This window comes from Ischnura elegans, chromosome 3 (genome assembly GCF_921293095.1).
Source record: "Ischnura elegans chromosome 3, ioIscEleg1.1, whole genome shotgun sequence".
NCBI lineage: Eukaryota > Metazoa > Arthropoda > Insecta > Odonata > Coenagrionidae > Ischnura > Ischnura elegans.
Window position 1 is genome coordinate 121,375,949 of NC_060248.1, and position 22,306 is coordinate 121,398,254.

The following is a 22,306-nucleotide window of genomic DNA, read 5'->3' on the forward strand; positions in this document are numbered from 1 at the left end:
CAAATATAAGTTTAAACATGGCGCAGTCGTTAGACAAGTTGGGAGGAATAAATAAGTATTAGTAACTGGTGTAATAGTCAAATATATCATCATGGACGCGTTGTTGGCATCGTCGGTGAAACTTCCACCAGATCTCGACCTCCAGGGTGCCAATGCTGCTACTAAATTTCCTGCGTGGTTGGATGCATTTGAAGATTACTTGATTGCCATCGGACATGATGAATCGCATGATAAAGTCAAACTATCACTGTTGCGAAATATTATGGGGGAGGAAGCCCGCAGTGTTCTGTCAACGATCCCAATGACTGGCGAGGAACGCAAATCTTATGAAAATGTGACCAAAAGACTTGGTGAATATGTGAAGCCACGGACGAATGAGTGTTACGAACGATACTTGTTTATGGATCGGAAGCAAAATGAAGGTGAGACTTTTGGCCAGTTTATGACAGCATGCAGGAAGTTAATTAAATCTTGCAATTATAACGATACAACGGATGAAGAAACCGTTGAGGAGAAAATTTTGAGGGATAAAATAGTGCATGGTATTAGGGATAAAGTTATCCGTGAAGGTCTGTTAAGAGTTGATAACTTAACATTGAGGAAGGCAGAAACTTATTGTCGAGCGACGGAACAGAGCAGACAACAGGCAAACAAGATGGAAGAAATAGGCGACACAGCAGGTACAGTAGTGGATGCTGTAAAAACCAGACACAGGCAAAGCAATTCAAAACCCCAAGGTAAAGTGTTTCAGAAGAAAATATTTAAATGTACACGATGTCAAACAGAACATGGTATTCGTCAATGTCCAGCTTACGGGAAGACATGTCGAAAGTGTGGGTTGAAAAATCACTTTGCCGTCTCGTGTAAGGTAAAAGCTGTGAAAAGTGTAGAAAAAGACGATGAGAATGAATCTGATTCGTCTCTATTATTTTGTGAAAATGTGAATGTTGTTTATAATGTGACAAAGGGTGATCAAAGTGTGAAAAGTGTTGAAAGTATTACTCAAAATGTTACCGAGTGGTTTGCTATACTAAATGTGGAAGGTAAGAAAGTGAAGATGAAGCTAGACCCAGGATCGGAAGTAAATGTAATGCCTTTGTGTATTTTGGAGAAACTTGATAAACCAGTAAGCTTACGTAAAACAAATGTCCAGTTAGAAGGTTTTGATGGTAGTAAGAAAAAACCTTTGGGTGTTGTAAATTTATGTTGCAAATCAACTAACAATCAGTCATGTCTTGATTTTATGATTGTTGAGTGGAAATGTAAAGTTTTATTGGGTTTACCAGGGTGTTGTGCGTTAAATCTTGTCCAAAGGGTTACTCAAACTAATGAAAAAGTGCACCAAATCAAAGCTCAGAAAGCAAAAGTGCCAGATATGTTAAATTTTAGTGCTGAAAGTAAATTTATTTCAGAGAACAAAGAAGTATTCCAAGGTCATGGGCAATTTCCGGACAAGTGTTCACTAAGTATCAGAGACAAGGTAGGAGAAATATTGTATCCTCCATCCAGAGTCCCGCATGCCCTCATGGATCAGTTTAAGTGTGAATTGGATCGATTGGAAAAAAGAGGTGCTATTTGCAAAGTTGAGAACATGAGTGATAATGCATGTGTTAATAGAATTGTCTTGATTGAGAAATCAAACAAGAAGTTGAGACTATGTTTGGATCCGTCAGATCTAAATAAAATTATTGTTAGAAAACCTTTGATTCCATACAAATTGGAGGATATTTGCATGAAATGTAGAGGGAAAAAATTTTTTACAACCCTTGATCTGTCCGAAGGGTTTCATCAATTACTATTAGATGTTGAATCATCTTGGTTATGTTGTTTTGCTACACCGTTTGGTGTTTATCGTTACAAAGTGTTACCTTATGGGTTAAGTAACTCAGGTGATTTATTTGATGAGAAAGTGTTAAAATATTTTGGTAGCATACCTAATGTCATTGTGTGTAGAGATGATTTGCTTATCATGGGAAGGTCTGATGAGGAACATGATCAAGCCCTACAAAATGTGATCAATACTGCCAAAATGGTTAATGCCAAATTTAATGGAGACAAAATGCAATTTAAGAAATCTAAGGTCAAATTTATGGGACAAATAATTTCTGAACAAGGGATGCAAATTGATCCTCAAAGAGTAGATGCCCTAAAGTCACTTAAGAGTCCAAAAAATAAGAAAGAGTTGCAAAGACTTTTAGGCTCATTTAATTATGTAAGACGGTATGTACCAGATATGAATCAGGTCATGAAACCATTATTTCATTTATTGAAGGAGAATGTTGAATTTAAATGGTTGCCTAATCATGATAAGGTCCTTGACAATCTTAAAGATAAAATCTCACAAGCATCATCCTTAGTTCCCTTTGATCCATGTAAGCCAATAATTATGCAATGTGATGCATCTAAGGATGGACTAGGATGTTGTCTCTTTATTAAATGTGGAAATGAGAATAAATTAGTAGCATGTGTTTCAAGAACAATGAGTGACTGTGAAGTGAATTACAGTCAATGTGAAAAGGAATTACTTAGTATTTATTATGGAGTAAAGAAATTCCATGAATTCATTTATGGTCTACATGTTACGGTTCAAACAGATCATAAACCTTTGTTATCTGTGATAAAAAAACCAATTTGTAAGATCGGTTCAGTAAGGTTACAAAGACTCAGGCTGAAGTTACTGAAATATGATCTTGAATTAACCTATGTTCCGGGTAAATATTTGCACTTTGCAGATATGTTATCACGAGCTACTCATGACAAACCTGAAATTGACCCTGAAATGTTTGAAATGGTTCATTCAATTAGCAAACACCTTCCAATGTCAGATGAACGTCAACGTTCATTTCGACTAGCTACGTCCAAAGATCCAACGTTAATGTTGATCTCTAAATATTGCAGGGAGGGTTGGCCCAAAAATGAGAAGGTTGGTAATGAGTGTAAACCGTATTACAACAAACAATGTGATATATTTGTAGAAGCAGGAATGCTCTATCTTGGTGATAAAATCATTGTTCCTAAATCAATGAGGCAATATGTATTGGATATTGTACACAAGGGACATACAGGGGTAAATAAAAGTATTGCCAAAGCAAACCAATTATTTTGGTGGCCTGGCATGTCAAGTCAGATTGCTGAGTATATTCAGAAATGCAGACCCTGTGAAAAGTTTAGGCCATTTAAAACCAAAGAGAAATTGACCCCTCACTCTGTGCCTAAATTTAGATTTGAAAAGGTAGGAGCAGATTTATTTCAATTTGGGAACAAGTCTTTTTTAGTCATTGTTGATTATTTTTCACAATGGTTAGAAGTATCTATTATCCCAGATAAGTCAGCACATTCAGTAATAAATGCTATGCAACAAATATTCAAATGGACAGGTTTTCCAAAGACTGTTATAGCTGACAATGTACCTTTCATGTCACAATTGTGTCAAAGTTATTTCCAAGAAAGAGATATTACTCTTAGAACAAGTACCCCTCATTATCATCAAAGTAATGGCAGAGCTGAGCAAGGAGTAAGTGTTGGCAAAAAGTTGTTAAAAAAGTGTTTTGAAGATGGTTCTAATTTTCATGAAGCTCTAATGGAGTATAATAACAGTCCAATCATTAGCTTAGGAGCCTCACCATCTCAAGTACTAAATAGTCGCATTATGAGGTCTAGGTTGCCAATATCTCTATGCCAGTTAGAACCCGAAATACAAATGGATGTGTATGAAAAACTGTGTGCAAGACAAAGTAAGATGAAAGGATGGTATAACAAGCAAGCTCACAGGAAGGAGGAGGAATTTTTTAAGGGGGAGAAGGTAGTGGTTAGAAGTTCAAAAGACAATTGTTGGGAAAAAGCAACTATCACAAAAAAGGCAGATGAACCAAAATCATATTGGATTAAGGTAGATAGAACTGGATCAGTGGTTAGACGTAATAGTTATCAATTGAAAAAGTCAAAAACCTCAAGTGATGAGAGATGTCTATTTCCATTGTATGAAGATGTTTCTAACTTAAACCATATGGGGAGTGATACTGTAAAGGAAAATTTTATAATTCCTGAACATGTCAATGTACCAAATGTGAGTGGAAAAATGCATGAAAATGTTAACTGTATGGCTCATGAGAGTGGAGCAACTAATAAGAATGTTGTACTTACTAGGAGTGGAAGAATGGTTAAACCAGTGCAAAGAATTAATCTATAATTGTTCATCCTGTAATTATATTGTACTGTTCAAAAAGAAATCTAAAGGTGTGAAAGATTTCGGAGGGAGGTGTGTCATTGGTTATGTATGAATATGTAATTTGGTTAAGGTGGTACAAGTGGTACGCCGAATAAAGATGGCGGTTTGAGAAGTTTCCATAGATCGTTCGTGTTATTGCCAAATGCTTGTTCTATTCCCAATTGTCTTGAACCTATGTGTTTAGTTGTGGTCTGGGCACCACCAAATATAAGTTTAAACAGAAGGCCCCTTGAATGCTGTAGGAGGAAGTGGCAAATGATTTTTTATGTGCTTGTACTGTTGTTTCCAAAAGCAACGTACAATATAAAAGAAAAATTAATGTTTCACCTATAGAACATGAACACAGAAGTCTACCCTACGTTATCATTTGTTAACCTAGGTCGAGGGGCCAAGGAGAACCACAAGACTTGATTGCTATAAACTAACACTGAAAAATAATCAATGAAACGCATTATGCCTGTTATGTTCTGTGCGGGGAGAAAGTGGAGCCTCTCACGGTAGTAATTTACAGTAACGCGACCGTTGGTTGAACATTGGCTGAGCTTGGTTAAAAAATCGGTACTACGTTCGCAGTACCGGTATTAATTCGATTACCCAGAACAGCAACACAACGCTACAACTGCGCGTCTACGTAAGTTACTGCATTACGAAATTACTTAAGATCGTCCCTCGACCCAACTAACTACAGAAGCTTTGAGACTAATTGTAGGGTTAAAGGTAAGAGCGACATCAGCAATTTGCGTGACCAAAGCAGATGGGAAGAAAACTTAGGTGTCCTGTGATACATGCTCATGGTTATAAAACATTACATCGTCTTCGAAAGCAGATATGATGAAACATACATGGATTTGTGAACTTGTTTGATGTGTTACCCTCCCTCTTTACCACTCCTCAACTCCAGATGCCACCTGACCTTTGATGACAGCCATGGGGTACTGGGGGACAGCCATGCCGTCTGCCTTGGGGAGAGGCCAAGAAGAGCCTTGACTGCTCTGAACATACACTCTGGAAATTAATCAATGATAGTACTTTTGCCTGCAGCACAGTCACTCACCCTTTTAGTCGCCTTGTACGACAAGCAGGGATACTGCTGGTGTATTCTTCACCCCCACCAGCAGGGGTAATTTGAAATGCGAATTTAACCTCAGGTTTTGTACAATTCCTCGAGGGGCCAATGATGCTTGAACAAAAATTTCTAGATACCAATGTAAGAGTGGCACGCTGAAGTGCCTACAAGATCAAATCCCTTAATGGAGGAAAACTACAGCACCAATGATGAAATTCTAGGGAGACAAGAACATAGAATAGAAACTTCACTAGATCGGCAATGTAAAAAATCCAACCATAACTACCGATATAAAGCCAGCAGCAGAATATTTTTTTAAGAACCTAATCTGAATATTCATTTAAGGCAAACCACTAAAACACATTTAATTTCCAAATTTATTAACAAATTAGTGAGCATTAGAAGACATGCCATGAATGGCCACCAATCACCATAACATGGCATTTTCATTTATAACCATTGATTGTAGTTTTGTACACGAGACAGGCAAAACTAAAGGCTCTAGCTGTGAAAAAAATAAAAAACCATTATGTACAAATGTAGGAGTTTATTATTTCCAAAACAACACAATGTAACTTCATGTAGCACACAAATGTTCGCAGGCAATATCAGTAGATTACAGACCTAAAAAATGCCTTGACATTAGCAATTCACAAACTTGGAACACCACTCCTATAGAAAAGTGGTACCTTACACTCCCTTGCGTCTCCCCCGTCACTTAAAAAAACCTCACCAACTCATCAGGGAAGCACTGACCAAGGGGAAACTCTCTCACTGATGAAGCAGTCTTTGCAGCAATACCATGCAAAGAAGCCGTTTCACATGGCTTAGCAAGTGACTTCAATTCTTAACAATCTTTATTCATCCACGACTGTTTCCACATGGGTGAGACAAAGTACCATAAATGCTCGTCAGATTATTGGAGTTAATGGGAGGTCCGACTGGCTAACTGGTCCAAGGTAGTCACTTATTTTTCACGATGATCTCAGCTCAGACTGGGTGCTGCCAACTTCATCTCCTCCTCCAAAGTCCCTCAATTCTCCTTATCAACTCCACCTGAATTATGAAATAATAACACAGGGAATTAGAAGGTATGGCTCATTTTGTGGAAATTCATATAGAGAACTGTTATAAAGAGATATGAGATAGAAAGATGATATAGAGAGCAGTAGTAAATTCCCTCACTGCTAAATTTTCTTAGCCAATTTCAATGCTTACACGTCATCCCCTAGACATGCCTCTATGTATCAGGGCAACAAAGCAGACAGTCCTTGAGTATGATGTCTAAACAATGAAACTGGTTGGGATTCTATATGCTGTCAATGCATATTGTCAATGGCAAGGCTTCCTTAGTGAAGATACAGCTAACGGTTAACCCTTTCAAGACAGCGGAGTTTTCGTCTTAGCATGACTGCTGTACTGAGCCCCAGGAGACTCTTCTTTCTCGTGGTAAGGGGGATTTTTGGAAGGACATTCATTAAGAAGGGTGTCGCAGAACCATATCTGCGGCATTGGTTTGCAGTCAACTCATGTATTGCTTATATGTATTTAGCACATGGATAATTGGCGCTTGCACGTAAATTGCAGACTTTGTATTGAATTCCTCATTTTTACAGAGCATTGGTCGAAGTGAAAAAAGTACGCATAAATAATTGCATGACCGTGGTCCGTTACTGCTAAGAGGGGTAATAAAAGACGAGGGGTCAGGGTACCTGCACTTGGATTCTGAGGGTAAAGCCTAAACCCCAGTGTTGAGCCCCGAAACAAAGACGTCGTACACCCACGATGGTCATAAAAGAGGGAGAAGTAGAAAGCGTATATATAAGGCTTTCATTCTCTTGGCCAGGAAAATCGCAGACTGAAAGATATGGCTTTCGTCTCCCGGGTCAAGAAACAGCCACACGTATATAAGTCTTTAGTAGGGAAAAGGGTAACGTTGAAATTATCATCAAATCCCAGTTCTAGAATTAACACATGCCCACTCTTTTTCCCAGCAACGACATCACCCCTAGAAAATCAAAAGCCATGCCAACAAAAGATAACAAATGAACTACTGTCCCTGCAACTTAAGCACCATCCAATGAAAAATGAAGAAAGCATTGCATTAAAATAATCCAGAGCACAGCTATGACAGTAACCGGGAGGCCCCTGAATATACATTTCATAATAAATACAACTTGGATCCAATGAAGATGATCAGAGGCTTTCAAAAGTACCCATGAACGTCAACCTTTCTCTAAAATTCTATTACTTTCAGCCCCCACGCACAAACATGCCGATGCAGGCTTGATGGACTAGTGGAAGAAACCATTGTGAATGAATGTAAGGAGAAATTCATAGAAATGGTACACCAGCATGGTACTATGATGTACTCACCTCCCTCCAAGCTCCACCCCAACAGCACCCTTAACTGTGAGAATCCCCCAACAGCCGTTGCCCCAAAGTGCTTGGCCCTTCCCTAGTCATCATCTGGAATGAGAGTGAAGCAGGGGAATTCCAGTGGTCAGAATAAGAGACAGGGCAAGTAAGACAGGGAATGCTTAAAACTCATTTGTTGTTGGTGAGGTGATAAACAGACGTATTCAATTGACGTAACATGAAAATTTTCGAAAAAGGTGGTTCCTTTACCCCATCTGGCCAAGCAATTCCGATTGTCAGTCTAAATATTGGAAAGCACCACGAAAAATCGCAATATGATCATATGAAGATGCAAACCAGTGCAGACATTTGTCAAAAAAATAGGAAACATGTGAGGAATTAGAACGCTAAAAATGTCGTTACTTACGTGTAAGACCATCAAAGGTCCCTGTGAATTGCGTCACCTTATGAGAAAAAGCATTCTATATCGCCACAATATTGGAAATCTAAGATTTCACGGCATCTAGAGGTTGTTTGGACCGATTCTAAAAAGGTACCATACTGTATACAAGACGGTGACTGGTGACAGTGTTAACATTGAGACTGCAACTTACAAGGAGACATCGCTAAAGTGATGTTCGGGATCTGGATGCGGATGTTATTTTCTAAAACTATATAGGTAACATTGAAAAAGGGTCACGGCTTTCTTCCACATAGGCCCGGGTTCGAGAGATATTCGCATGTAAAGATTTTGCGCAGCATGACGTCCCTTGAGGAAGTGCTCCCCTTCAACTACGGCCGTGACAGTGCGGTCTAGGGCATTAGTCTCCTAACCTGTAGTTGGTATCATAATTCGCGTGGTAAGGCACAATTCGGAGTTTCGTTTAACATCCATAAATTGATATTAAATTTAAAACTTCGCGAAGTAACTAAATAAAACCAATGGGGATAAAATGTAACAAATTTAAAATGTAAAATAACAGCAATTTCAAAAATTAGAGGAGAGAAAAAATATTTCCGACATTGGGACTCGAACCCAGGATACCAACTACAGGTTAGGAGCCTAACGCCCTAGCTCGCACCGCCACAGCCGTAGTTGAAGGGGAGCGCTTACTCAAGGGATCTCATGCTGCACGAAAACTTTACATGCGAATATCTCTCGAACCCGGGCCTATATGGAAGAAAGCTGTGACACTTTTTCTATCCTACCTATAGTTTTATAAAATAACATCCGCATCCAGATCCCGAACATCACTTTGGCGATGTCTCCTCGTTAGCGGAAAGCATTAGACTTCTGGAAGGTTACAGCCCAAAAGATGTTTACAATGCAGAAGGAACCGAATTTTTTAATGCGCTGCCAGCAAAAACACCGTGCTACTGAGAGATCTGGCGCTACGCCTTCTCACCCCGAATCTCTGCGAACGACTGCCCGTTCCAGGCGTCGTCCCACCTATATACCCAGCCGGCGGCCCGCGAATGAGCCGCCGACTTGGCATAGGGAGGCAGGACGGTCCGGGACGGACAGTCGGCTGGATTCAGAGCGGTCGGGACGTAGCACAGGTAACAGCAGCCACACACTCGGCCCTATAGATGGCTGTTTGTCGAGGGAGGGCCCACACCTCACATATATCTTTTTCCGGTACCACCCACGCCACCTGCCATGGCGTGGCATCACAATACACATCTACACAAACACTATAATTCACAAATTGACGTGGGGTGTGGAATATTTGTTCCTCCCACAATTGCCTCCACCACTGAAGATATCGTTGTGCTGCTCAACAGAGTTCGAGCGTGGGCAAAGAAGAGCTGCCAGGTACGTGAAAAGTTGTTACGATAGTCTTGTTAGTGTAAGTGCGTCAGAACATTATCTGAAAATAGACTAAACCTATTACACACATTCAAAAGTAGTGATAACATCAGGCTTTACTTTGTGTCACCTCTCCATATTGGAAATAAAAATAAAACTTTGTAAAGTTCACTATTCTCTTAATATGGGCACAACCCGGATTTCTTAACGTTGTTACAACTTCTGGTTACCTGAAGATGTAACCACGTTACGAAATATCTTACCCACTTACTTACTCTATAGATGAAATTCATTTCCTGGAAACAGCTTCATAACTGATCCAACCACATCAAATACAGAATGGGCTTTTCTTAATGCCAAGCGAAGGATGGAACTTGACTTCCAATCATGACTCGAATGTGTCCTTTTCAAAAACTGAAAATGAATTATAATTCGAAACTCATCTATATTAGGAGGTAAGATATCAAAGATTACAGAACACTCATAGCCCCAACCCTTTACAAATAGTAACCTCAAGTCGACACATACTAGAGCACCCACCCCAAATAAGCTGCATGGATTTATTTTTTTTTCGAAAACTGTGTAAGGCCTACAGTTGTGATAACACATAAATACACCACAGAAAACTAATTGACCCACAAAAAAATCAAAGTAGAGGTTAAAACGCGTTATTTTCAAAAAACTCAAAGCAAATTTCAATTAGAAAAACTCACCTGTATAACGAGGTAAGACATCAAATAAACCAGAACTACCATAGCCCAAACAATTATACTATAGATGGAGTTACCTAGAGTCGACAAATACTATTAGTTCGTCATCTCCAGATTAGCCAGATGGAAGACAAAAGTCAGGCATTTCAAATTATTTATTCGACTATTTGACTTTCCCAGATCTCCGAAAACACATTAACGCAGAAGAACACATAACACCACAAACAAATATTATAAAGCATTCTTTTTTACTTATTAATATTTGAAACTATTCTTTTGGCTGGTCCAAGGTAATGTCAAGGTATTGACTGACACTCGGAATTAAAACTTTTTACTATAAATGTAACGGTGCCCCATAAAGAATATTTTAAATGTCACCATTTCATTATCTTCTTCAACCGCTTTACCCTTGCTAGATAGGCATAATGGTAGCCCAGTGATCCCATAATCTGAACAAGAACTTTAAATTGTCTCGTAACTGTTGGGGTGAGACTAATTACTCTTGAATTGACAAAGGAAACATCAATCTTAAATATATGAGTTATCTACAAAAAAATAATGATCATGTGGGAATGAATTAAGACAGAAGTCATTTTTTTTAAATATACCTCAAAATGCTAATTGCTGTTATTTGCTAATGGTTCCTTCATGCATTCCTTTAACTTACCGTAAATATACACTTCCTTCATTAACACTGGTTATTCCACATCACCATAGAGGTTACCAGACGGATTTGTTTCTCTTTCTCTTAACGGGAAAGAGAGCACCAACAGCCTAATGTAAAACAGCATCTATGCTCAACGAGCCACCTTGTCGTCTATCAACTCCACCGTTAACTGCATACCTCTCCAGTTGAGATAAATGAGATCCAGTCTCCAGAGTCCCATCCATCTGCAAATAAATATTTGCAAAATTAATATAACTCATTAAATGGATTAGTGGCTACCTAAGCTTTTAAGTTCTTTGAAACCGTGGGCACACCGCTCAAAATATTTGGTTTTAGTGAGTACCCATCCACAAATGGAGTGCTGATATCTATTGCTCGGTATCTTCCTGCAGCAAAAAGAATTGATTACCGAGAATTTGGCATTTGTTTATGAAGCAATAGATGCTTTCTTTTTGTCAAGAGCAAAGAGTCCTGTCAAATACAAACCTCGCACATTCCTAAAGAGACACTGGGTACAGAGCCCTGAGGTGTGCCCTATATTTTGACCAGCACCAAAGCCGCCGTGTGGGCAGTACCATTAACATGCTTACTGGGGGTGCAAGTGGGCACATCCTTCGAAACCTCCTGTGGAAATTTGCCCTATTTTTTTTAATGGCACGCACTGAAAGAAAAGAACATTGTGACAAATTATTTTTGGAGGAAAGTAATTGTCAGTAGCATGTCACTCACCTTCTTTAAGTCATTCGACCCACGAGGAGCAGCACGGATGAGGAAAAGCTGCCTGTTTTACACAGAGCGCTCCTCAACTACCCCGTGCTCTGCACAGAAACAAATAACCCGATCCCGACTGGCCAACTATACGGAGAAGCACTCTTCAGAATCATATACATGAAAGAGAAGAATAAACCAGCATAAACAATATGGAATATCTCACATATCCCCAACTCATATGCTAGAAATTGCCCAAAGCGGACGGAATGGGAATCTCCCTTACTTGGTAAGTGGCTGTTCGTCACAGATTATTTGCTATGAATTTACTGAGAGCAGAGGAATTTATTGCTTGGCAATATTACCAGTAAGAGCGTAGAATTTCTGTAGAAAGTGAATTAAAAGAAATAAAAATTTTGACTGAAGTTATGAAATATTCCAACTTTAAAATACCTATGGACAACAGAAAAAGGATGTGCTAATTTATAACAATTGCAATATGAATGGTTAACTACAAATATATCTTCAAGAGTGCACGAATTCTCTGCCATCACCATTTATCCCTTTCTCATGTATGTACAAATGTATGAGATAAATATTTCACATGTTAGCCTCTGTGTTACCTTGGGTACCCAATGTTTTCGAAAAACATTCAAGGCTTAAACACCAAAGATTTTCTCTACTCTACCGAAATACCGGACGTATGAAGGAATAATTTATCTATGTAAAAGTAGTAAACGTCTATGGGTCTACATTTGCCCCTTTCACCCAGTGTTATATGCATCCCTCTATACGCATAGTAGTGGTAGTGTTGCATAACCACGAGGCTGTATCCACTGACTTGTGCGGTTGTGGTTATCCTACAGTGATATGCGTACCACAGTTATAAAAGTAGGAAACGTAAGAGTAACAATGGACACAGTCCTGATTCCCAATAAGGGCTTTCTTTTCATACATACAACTACCTTACTTTTTTTCATTTATCAACGTTTTGGAAGGACTTACTTCAATCATCACAGCTAATAACTTGCAGAGTAAACTTATTGCACCACTACTCACAAAATTCAAAATGACATAGAATTGGTAAAGAAATTTGGATATAATAATTACCTTTCCAGCCTCACCAGTGTACTTTACACACGCTGCATTTTGGCTGGTTATTCCCAGTCACCCTAGAGGTTACCAGCGGGACAAGTTACAGGGACATATTTACATAGATAAATTATTCTCTATTTACAGGGACATACCCTTGCCGAAAAGGGATCCCCAGTTGGCCTATGTGAAACCGCTGTACGCATCTCTAGTCTTACAGGAATGCAGCTGTAAAAACACTTGTTCCACCCCCCCACCTTCCTTCTCTACGATCCCCCCTCCCACCCAGCTGCATCCTTAGCAAATGCAGACTAATCAACCATACCTTGGATATGAAGCACCCATGATGGGATAGTGTTGGGGGATACTCCATCAGAACACTGGAAATATCACGCAAGGAATGGAGAAATTAAATACACACCCAAGGTGGCTAGTAGAGGAGGTGGTATCAACTGTAAGTCAGGGGACGAAATGATTGACGTCACAAAGTTCCACATTTCCTTACATTTCCCCAGAGATTCTGGCGAAAAGTGAGTGAAGCATGTCAAAGAGTTTTGAGATTTTAAAGGTTAAGGTCACTTGTGAAAACGCAAGAAATTTTTAAAGGCTTTTGGATCTAAAAGTAGGCATGTGAAGAAATTAACTTCAGGATTTACTCTTTAATTGTGTTCAAATGCCCAGGAAAAGGTGTTTTGTTGCTGTGTGAACGAACGACTTTTATAAAACTCGTGACCTGAGTGGGGAGAACTATCTCATGTATTTTATTTTCCAAAAAGACCCTTGTCTAAGGAAATTGTGGGTCGAATCTTGTAAGAGAAAGGATAATGGGAATTCTGGAAACTGTCAGCGGGGCAATCCTGCTAAACGGGGCCATACGTATGGCCGGACGTAAGTTCCGTATGGTCTGGCCCAAAATTACGGCCTATATCGATTCCACTCTCGACGGGCTATATCGTATGGCCCGGCCATAACTCTCACCGCCCTTTCTCCTGGCATGTATGAAAATAATAATTGGTACACTAAGTTCGGTCCATTGATGGCACCACCACTGTACCGGCAGTCAATGGAAACATCTAAAAAAGGGAAGAATGAAATTCAGCAGTGAGAAGAAGTGGTATTTGTAAGTGTTGAAAGGAGAGAAACTGACGATAAATAATTTTTGAAAATAGAAAATGGAGTTTACTCAGTACGTATATTGACACTAAATAATTAATTTGACCTTCTAATGAATATTATCTGTGTATACAGCGTTGTTTAATATATTCCTGTCGTTTATTGTGATAATTCTTGGCACTAGTGTCAATTGAACATGACAAATGCGCTCGATACAAGCCAAAATACATGTTCAATTTTTCAGGGAAATAAGGAAAAGAGTGACGCGTGTACGGGGAAAACCAAATTTTGCCTGTGGGCATTTTCAGGGGCCTCAGGGTAAGGTGACAGCTGAGAGGCAATGGCAACAGCTGGCCGAAATTCTCGAAGGTCATGGGCCGAAAAAAAAAGTGTGAAAAAGGTTACGAATTGGTTATTATAACACTTTTTGTCTTATATGAAACCTTAATTCTAGTAGATAACGAAGGTAATGCAGAATAGTAATATTTGAAAATCATCAATTGTGTTTCTAGGTGTGGAAGGATTTAAGAGGAAAAGCAAGAGCAAAAAGGAGAGAGGGCGAACCGGAAATTTTACAGAGAGTGATCAAAATGAATACTTACCAATACTGATTTACGGATAATTAACTAAATCAGAGTGAACAGTGAAAAATGCCAGAGTTGTTAACTCTATAGTGAACATTTATGTAACATAGCAGGTGGACCCACAAAAACTGACAGATGTCGATGAAAAGCTTCTGGGGATAATTGGAGTCTGCACTGCCATTCCCCTTTTTGATGGAAGTGCACATAATGATGAGGTGCCTGTACGTATATGTGATGTAGCTTTTTTTGTTAAACTGTTGTTGAGTAGACTTTCAACTCTGAATCTATCATTATTCACTACAGGAGGTTGCAGATGTTTCACAAAATATTGAAGAAATACAAGAACCCATTACAGGCATCCCCCGAGTTACGTAAGAGATGCTTTCCGGCAGACTCTGCGTAAGTCTAAATTTACGCAAGTCGAACTTTTGCGTTAGTGCTTCAGAGATTGCGATCGGCGCGGTGAAATTCTCAGCGGAAAAATTAACGGTAAATTCTCGGTGAAGTTTCATTCAATTCACTACAATATTCATGAACTCTACTGCGTATTCTTACGTTATTAGATACAAAATCGACACACATAAATATAGTCTGAGAGTTGCATCTAGAGCATTGCCAATCAAAATGCGTAATATTATTCCCAGAGTAGACCGATCGCGTGGATTTGGGAAAGTACGGTATCTCAACGCTGCATTACTAAACTGATTACTTAAATTGATTCATTATGTTATACTGCGATGTAAGGGCCCAAAGAATGCATCGTCTACCTACCTATAATAATCATATCTACTGCCTTTTATATATTACGCTGATCGATGAATCTGGTGGTTTCACTGTCACAGTTAATACACGTAGGAGGAGTATTGAGGATTACGAGCAAATAACACAAAAAAAATACCAGTAAATTACTACATTCTTAGATACATTCACACGCACATACACTTTCACGCAGGAAACATACTTTCATTCTCTCATATCTCAATAAAATAACGTGAAAATATCATTTGAATGTTTACTTCACTGGAAACATCGAAGAGTATTTCCAAAGCACGAAGCTAATTCAAAGTGAGCTGTTATTCAGCCAACTCTATCATTAACGTGCAAAGTTAGTGGGGAAAAGCTTTCAATGACGCAATATTCATTTACAGTTGCACACAATATGAGAGAACGAGAAAATGTAGCTTAATAAAATTTTCCGCCAAAAACATGTAAACAATAACGCAGATAATATCGTGTGTCAACTTTTTCTTAACTTTTACGGCGTTCATTGCCAACACTCAAAATTTCAATGCCCTTACGTGGGCACTAAACAATTCTTTCCACAATAAAGATTTCTACTTGAACTTCATTTTCTTTTAATTCAACAGATGAAAATGTCCAAACTTAAGGATACAATTTTTAAATAGTTGAAAGTCGGAGTTCGGGTGTGCATGCTGTATAACAAGCTATATATACGTATCGTACAGGAATGAGCGCAACCACATCCATCGCTAGAACTGCAACTTTTCACATTGATTGCTGACTTGGGATTTATAAGCGAGTTTTCTACAGAATTTAATGAAAATTCCTTCAAGGAATGACAAAAATGGGTCACTTTGTTATTTTAAGCTCGTAAAAAACTCGATAACCATTCAATATTTTTTCTACCATAGGCTGTACGAGCGAATATCTACTTCTTCGTGCTCGCATTTGAAAATTAACGTAATCATTCGAAATACGGTTATCACTTACGAAAGCACGGATTTACGTAAGTCGAGGCATACGTAACTCGGGGGATGCCTGTATAGAGGTAAGAAAAAATATTACTCAGTAAATTTCATACTTACAAGATGACTGTTTGTGCACTCAGTAAGTCTAGAGCAGTATAAATTCATTAATAATAAACAAATATAACCTCAGTTTAATATGCTGTACATTTGTAGGTTGTAGTTGGAGAGAGCAGCAACGAAAATCCAGAGTTCAAAGCTCACCAGGACATGGTTTGTTACATTGTTTTATAAGTTACATTATCTTCATTATATTATTATTCAATGGAAAAATTATATGGAGTTGTTTTTTGTCAAACAATGTTTCTCTAACTCAGCAGGGGCAGTGACTGATCCTATTATTCCTCCTCGGAGTAAGTTTTCACAGATATAATATATTTTAAAGTAGATATAATATATATAAAGTAAATATAAAAATATACTTTTTTCATAGATATAATATAAAACATGCAAGTGGAGGATATACCCCATGAAATTCATTTCCTTGTTTATAACGTACTAATACTTAAAACCTCAGGAATATAGGTATGTCTGTTTGGTACATGTAGAAGGTAAGAATTTCAATGTGGTTTCACCTGTACGTACATAAAAATAGCTGATATTTTACTTCAGTATTAAGTTACGAACTTTGAGCCTTGAAATAAGTCCTCTATACTTCCTGAATATCTACATTTACTGCCATTGAGTTCAGTGATTGAGGTGGATATACATAACTTTAGCCATTTCATGTGATCCTTAAATAAAGGCTTATCTCCTTGTTGTACATTTGAAGTGCATAGTATGATTTGAAATGGATACAGAGATTTAAGTGCCATTTTTTGGATTGAAAAGGAAACAACCAGCCTAAAAAGGCATCTCTCCACAGGGAGATTGAGAATGTGGCGGAAAAGATCTTATGAGCAGAGACACCAACTCCTGGAGGTATTTTTGTATGCTTAATCTCTGAATATAAGGCTAATTTTATACCTTGAACATAATTTCTCATCCTTGATCAATCATATTAATTCAGGATACCAAAGAAGGAGTAATCAACCTTCACTCACAACATTCCCTGCTCGTGGAGGAGACAAAACATATTTCAAATTCAATGAAAGAGCTAGCAGCCACCAATGAAAGAATAGCTGTGGCTCTTGAGATGTTCACCGGTTCCTCTAGTGGACAAGGAGGTGATTTAAAAAGCACTATGAAATCCAACTATTGTGCTTTTATATTTCACAGGCTTGAAGATTTTTTAAATTTAAAAAAGTAGATTTTAATTTTAAAAAGACTGAAGTGAGTCATTAAAATATTTATTTTTTCTGTGTTCATAAAAAATTGATTGTTTGAGGCGTAACTTGCTGAAAGCGATTCATAATTAAATTAAAAAAAAAGAACTTTGTGCTTTCACATTAATATATATTCACAATTACAATATTAATGTGAAAGCACAAAGTTCTTCTTTTTTAATTTAATTGTGTTCATATAATTTTCCTCTAATTTCTGTTTGTATTGTTCATGTACACCAAAGAATGTCTCTATTAAAGATAGTAAGTTTTTATTTTTAATAACTCTTTGATATCACTGCACCTATTATTTTTTAAGATAAATTCGTTGACAATTTCCATATGATAGATACAGTACATAGTCAATGTCTTTAAAAAGAGATACGTGATCCTCCCTTTTATGAAACTACGTACAAAATCATTTCGTTAATAATGAGAAGAGAAAACAAAATTACTGCTTTAACCCTCTCCCTATTAAGTTTAAATGCCTCATTCTCCGCTCCATCCTAACCCGGCCGCCACCATTTAAGTCGCTCCTTCATAAACCGGCCGAATCCGCCCGGCCTGGCCTGCTATACTTAGGGCAGCCTTTTGAGCTTCATAGGTATCTGTTTTATCCTGAGAGTGTTTATCTTTGCTAGCACAAGCATCCTTCCTATCTCTCGTTTCATTAAGAAGAAGCAGAACGTCGTCACCATAAGCTAAAATCCTGAGACAATAAGGCGCTTTGCTCCAGCATGGTATATTAACTGGGAAGTAAGGAGAGAAGATTCTTAAGCCGTTATGAAGGGATTTTTATTAGGGCCAGTTTTGAAATGATGTGATACGAAAACCTAGGCCTGCCCTGTGTTATATAGAGTGACAGTCACATCTAATGGCGATATTTCTTTCTGTGTGGTCACACACAAGCTCACGCTTTTCCTATCTCACATGGCAAGGAGGCGAAGCTCAGCTCAAATGAAAAGAAAATTAATCCCACTCAGTTCTGTCTGTGGGTGGTCACACGCACTCTCACACTTTTCCTATCTCATATGGCGAGGAGGCGAAGCTCAGCTCAAATGAAAAGAAACCTAATGCTCCTCAGGTCTGACCATGGCTTCTTTAAGTGAGGATGCTATCGCAAAAGAAGTGAACAGAAGTGAATTTTTGAGTGATTCAGATAGTTCTAGTTGTTTGAATGGAGAAGAAGGATACAGTGATAGTGACAGATCAAGTGAAGTAGAACTGGAAGATGACGTTACCCCAAGCACGAGTGATTTAAAAGGTGATGATCAGGTGCATGACATGGTGCAGGAGGGACACCCTGATTTTTGAAGAACCGTCGGAGTTCAAAGAAGAGATAGGGCCTATTCATAATTTGGCGATAGGTGACAATGAATTTTCCTTCCTAAAATATATGCTAGGGGGCGAAGATTTTTTTTTACAACATTGTCAAGAACACAAACAAATATGCAGAACATCTTCAACATTCCTCAGGAAAGGCTGACAAAGACTGGGTAGATGTTACGTGCGATGAAATGGTGGCATACATTGGAGTGCTTGTATACATGGGAATATTCGATTTGCCTGAAAGTAGGAATTACTGACATAGCCAAGATATTGACTGCTCGATTGTTCATGACTGTATGACCTTTTGAAGATACACAAAAATTTCAAAATATTTCCACATTAGTGATATAACATAATAAATAATGATGTAATGGAAACTTTTCAGCAAAAGTGTACACCAGGTAGGGAATTAAGTGTTGACGAGGCGATGGTTGCCTTTAAAGGACGTCATTACAATAAACAATACATTCAAGGAAAGTCAACGAAGTGGGGATTTAAAGTTTGGGTTTTAGCAAGCTCCCATGGCTACGTTCTGCAGGGAAATGTGTACTAAGGGAAAAAGAATAAAAGAAATCGTGGAATGTTTCTTGGGACGCAAGTGGTAATGAATTTAATGAAAAACTATTTAGGGAAAAATCATCATGTGTACTTTGATAGCTTTTTTTCGAGTGTGTAGCTCATGAAATTACTACTTATGGATAACACATACGCATGCGCTACTACAAGATCATCTCGTAAAGAATGGCCTGCGAAATTTAAATATCCAAAAAAACTTAAGACTCCAAAGAGGAGAGAGTAGAAATTTACAGAGCGGAAAAGTTACTGCACGGTTTGGCATGATAATCGGGATATTTGTATCCTTCAAACCAATTGCGATCCCAATAACAAAGTCTATGTACATAGAAAAACAGGAAAAGGGAACAAACAATGGTATCCTGTCCAAATTCAGTTGCAATGTACACCAAATACATGGGTGGTGTTGACAGAGCTGATCAAAGAAGGTGCTACTATGGCTTAGGTAGGAAAACAAAAAAGTGGTGGAAATATTTATTTGCCTTCGTCGTAACCACGGCTATAGTGACCAGTTTTATTTTGTACAAAGAAACCATCAAATACTAGGCATGGAGTAACACAGAATAATTTTCGTTTAGCACTTTACAGGCAGATGGTAGGGAAATTCTCCACGCGTAAAGTAGTAGGACGTAAGAGAATCCTTCCGATGGGCACATTTTCACAAAGACAGCAACACTCTTGTAAAGATCGTGGGGAGAAAAATAGTGTGTGCCTATTGCAGCTGGAAGAAAAGAAAAACTCCTGCTGGTCGGAGCATAGACACGTCATGGAAATGCATCGAATGTGATTTACCTCTTTGCAAATTAGGATGTTATCATCAATATCACCAAGAAACTGGAGTTGAAGGAGGGAATTAAATTCAATATAAGGTAAGGCCAACTTCTTTCAAGAAATTAATATATTCTTAAAACGTATACAAAGTTTAAAATAAAACACTTAAATATATTTCAAGTTATTGTAAGTTAATTGAAGTAACCTGCGTCAGTTCCTCATCGCGGAGAAAAATAGTTCTACCAGTGGGGCAAATGGGTATTTTAACTTCGTGCATGACGGGGAAATGTTTACGGCCGGTTTAGGAAGGAGAGGGTTAAATCATATATAAATATAAAATCACGGAAAAATAACTGCAGTTCGTTTAATAAAAATGAATCTAGGAACAAGCATCCACCATGGCAGGCAAGCAAGGCTGTAACTTTTGGAATGTTCTAAGTGAAATTTGAGTTTATGATTCTTTGAATAGGTCTTGCTTGCACGAGATTATCCCCTGGTAAAGGGCCTTGTAGCATACCATTATTATGTGCCTCTTCCACGTTTATTTCCGGGTCTGGTAATCTTTGGGAAACAATTTGGCAGTGGGCCATGAATAAAAATAATACCAAGTAGTACAGCGAAGCTAATCTTTTATACTGAATAGCATTGAATGAAGAGTAGAGGTTGTTTAAATAACTCCAAAACAATAAGGTAATACTATAACTGCATTAACTGTGACGTCACACTTTCCTAATATTCTTTTAACAAAACCCATTTTACGATTAGCTTGACCGGTTATTTCTCGGATATGTTTATTCCACGATAGATCATAATTGAGTCTAAGTCTTAGATATTTCACGGATTCAACTGTCTTTAATTGGGTGCCACGAATTATATAGCTACGTTGTTGGGAGTTACTCTTCTTCCAGAAATGCCCGTTTGCCTGCTTGTAATTGATCACCCATTGTCAACCACGCCGTAAGTGGCTTGCACGGCATTATACGGATGTAGATACATAAACTAAACGGAATAGAAAGCGCAAATAAAAGATAAATTAATCTACTTACCACAATATCCATTCCTCCATCTCCGTTTGTCCGCATTATTTTCCTTCATATTCCATGTCACGTTGACTGTGGGAGAAGACGGACGCACACAATGCTTTATGCTCGTAAATGATCAGCCCCTGCCGCCCCTGCCAAATACTCGAGGTAATTCGAAGTCTGATAGGTGGATGCAGACAGCTACCAGCAGCAACACTAATATTTAAAAAAATGATACGAATTAATTAAACCAATTAAGTATTGATAAAATTCACAATTTTTTCACTCACTATAGAATATATATATTCGGTCAACAAGGGACAGTAATATTGTAAGGAAATAATATTTTCATTGCATTGACATTAATCGAAAACACGAAATTCATTTAACACGATACTAAACACTGTTTAAATTCCAACAACCAGCACATTCAAAAACAATTATACTTCAAAACATTTGAGCGATGAACGTGCCCAAGACGGTTGCGAGTTAGTGTTTACACCAATAATTTGAAGAAAAAACTTCCACTACTATCACTAAAAATTTTACATGAAATTTAAAAAATAAGTCATACGTCCTTTCCCAAAAACGGGTTTCTGTTTCCCCTACACCCTGAAACACAGAAACGTGGCCAAGTCATTTTATCTGTCGATTGAAAGAGACTTTGTTAAGGCCATCACGAACATTATAGACGAGTAGTTCGTTAATTCAGAAGAATCCAAAGATTAAAGTCTCTCTTACCTGGTATCCAATAAACAGCTAACTCCGAAACCCAGTAAACCAAGCTGTCAATAATCAGAGTCAAGCTTTTCTACATCGGAACACCTGTCAGACAACCGGCCACAGACAGAACCAGACAAAACTGTTGGGAACTGCCGTGAGTCGGTGCGTCGGCCCTGCCGTCCTTTGCCAGAAAAACATGTTCAAACATGACTGCACTTACCTCCATGCCTCCATAGCTGCCAGTTGCCTGATAGCTGCCTAGCTCGCTACCTCGTGGCCATCAGAGCGAATGTCTAATGGGAGGTCGTGGTATGCTGTTCCGGACAGCTTTAGGAAGTTCCATTCAGCGACGTTGGATGGCGCCACTAGCGTTTTTCCGTTAAGTGTGGGCTACTCGTAGTTTTTGCTTCTGACGTAAGATGGAGTTGTAAGCAAACATTTGAAGTTGTTGTAGCGACCAATGACGCCATTGCCATGCTTCATTTGTAAGCCATTGCAGCGTAACTACGAATAGCTAACAGAAA

General features: G+C 38.4%; 1 protein-coding gene and 1 long non-coding RNA gene across 6 annotated transcripts; one reads left to right on the plus strand and one right to left on the minus strand.

The window, feature by feature from the left end:
* Positions 1 to 91: 91 nt before the first annotated feature.
* LOC124155265 lies at positions 92 to 5,352 on the plus strand. The gene is made up of 2 exons (XM_046528983.1): positions 92 to 737; positions 5,270 to 5,352. Exons 1-2 carry the CDS (start codon positions 92 to 94, stop codon positions 5,350 to 5,352), a joined length of 729 nt encoding a protein of 242 aa, XP_046384939.1.
* Positions 5,353 to 5,826: 474 nt separating this feature from the next.
* LOC124156452 lies at positions 5,827 to 22,060 on the minus strand. Of its 5 annotated transcripts, none has more exons than XR_006864324.1 (7): positions 21,801 to 21,996; positions 21,084 to 21,275; positions 11,569 to 11,711; positions 11,326 to 11,500; positions 10,840 to 11,063; positions 9,738 to 9,876; positions 5,827 to 6,350 (listed from the first exon to the last, which is right to left on the minus strand). It is a non-coding gene; the product is annotated as an uncharacterized LOC124156452 (long non-coding RNA). The 5 variants fall into 5 exon arrangements; XR_006864327.1 differs by adding an exon at positions 21,634 to 21,671 and having other exon boundaries at positions 11,326 to 11,711; XR_006864326.1 differs by lacking the exon at positions 21,801 to 21,996 and adding an exon at positions 22,003 to 22,060 and having other exon boundaries at positions 11,326 to 11,711.
* Between the last annotated feature and the right edge of the window lie 246 nt (positions 22,061 to 22,306).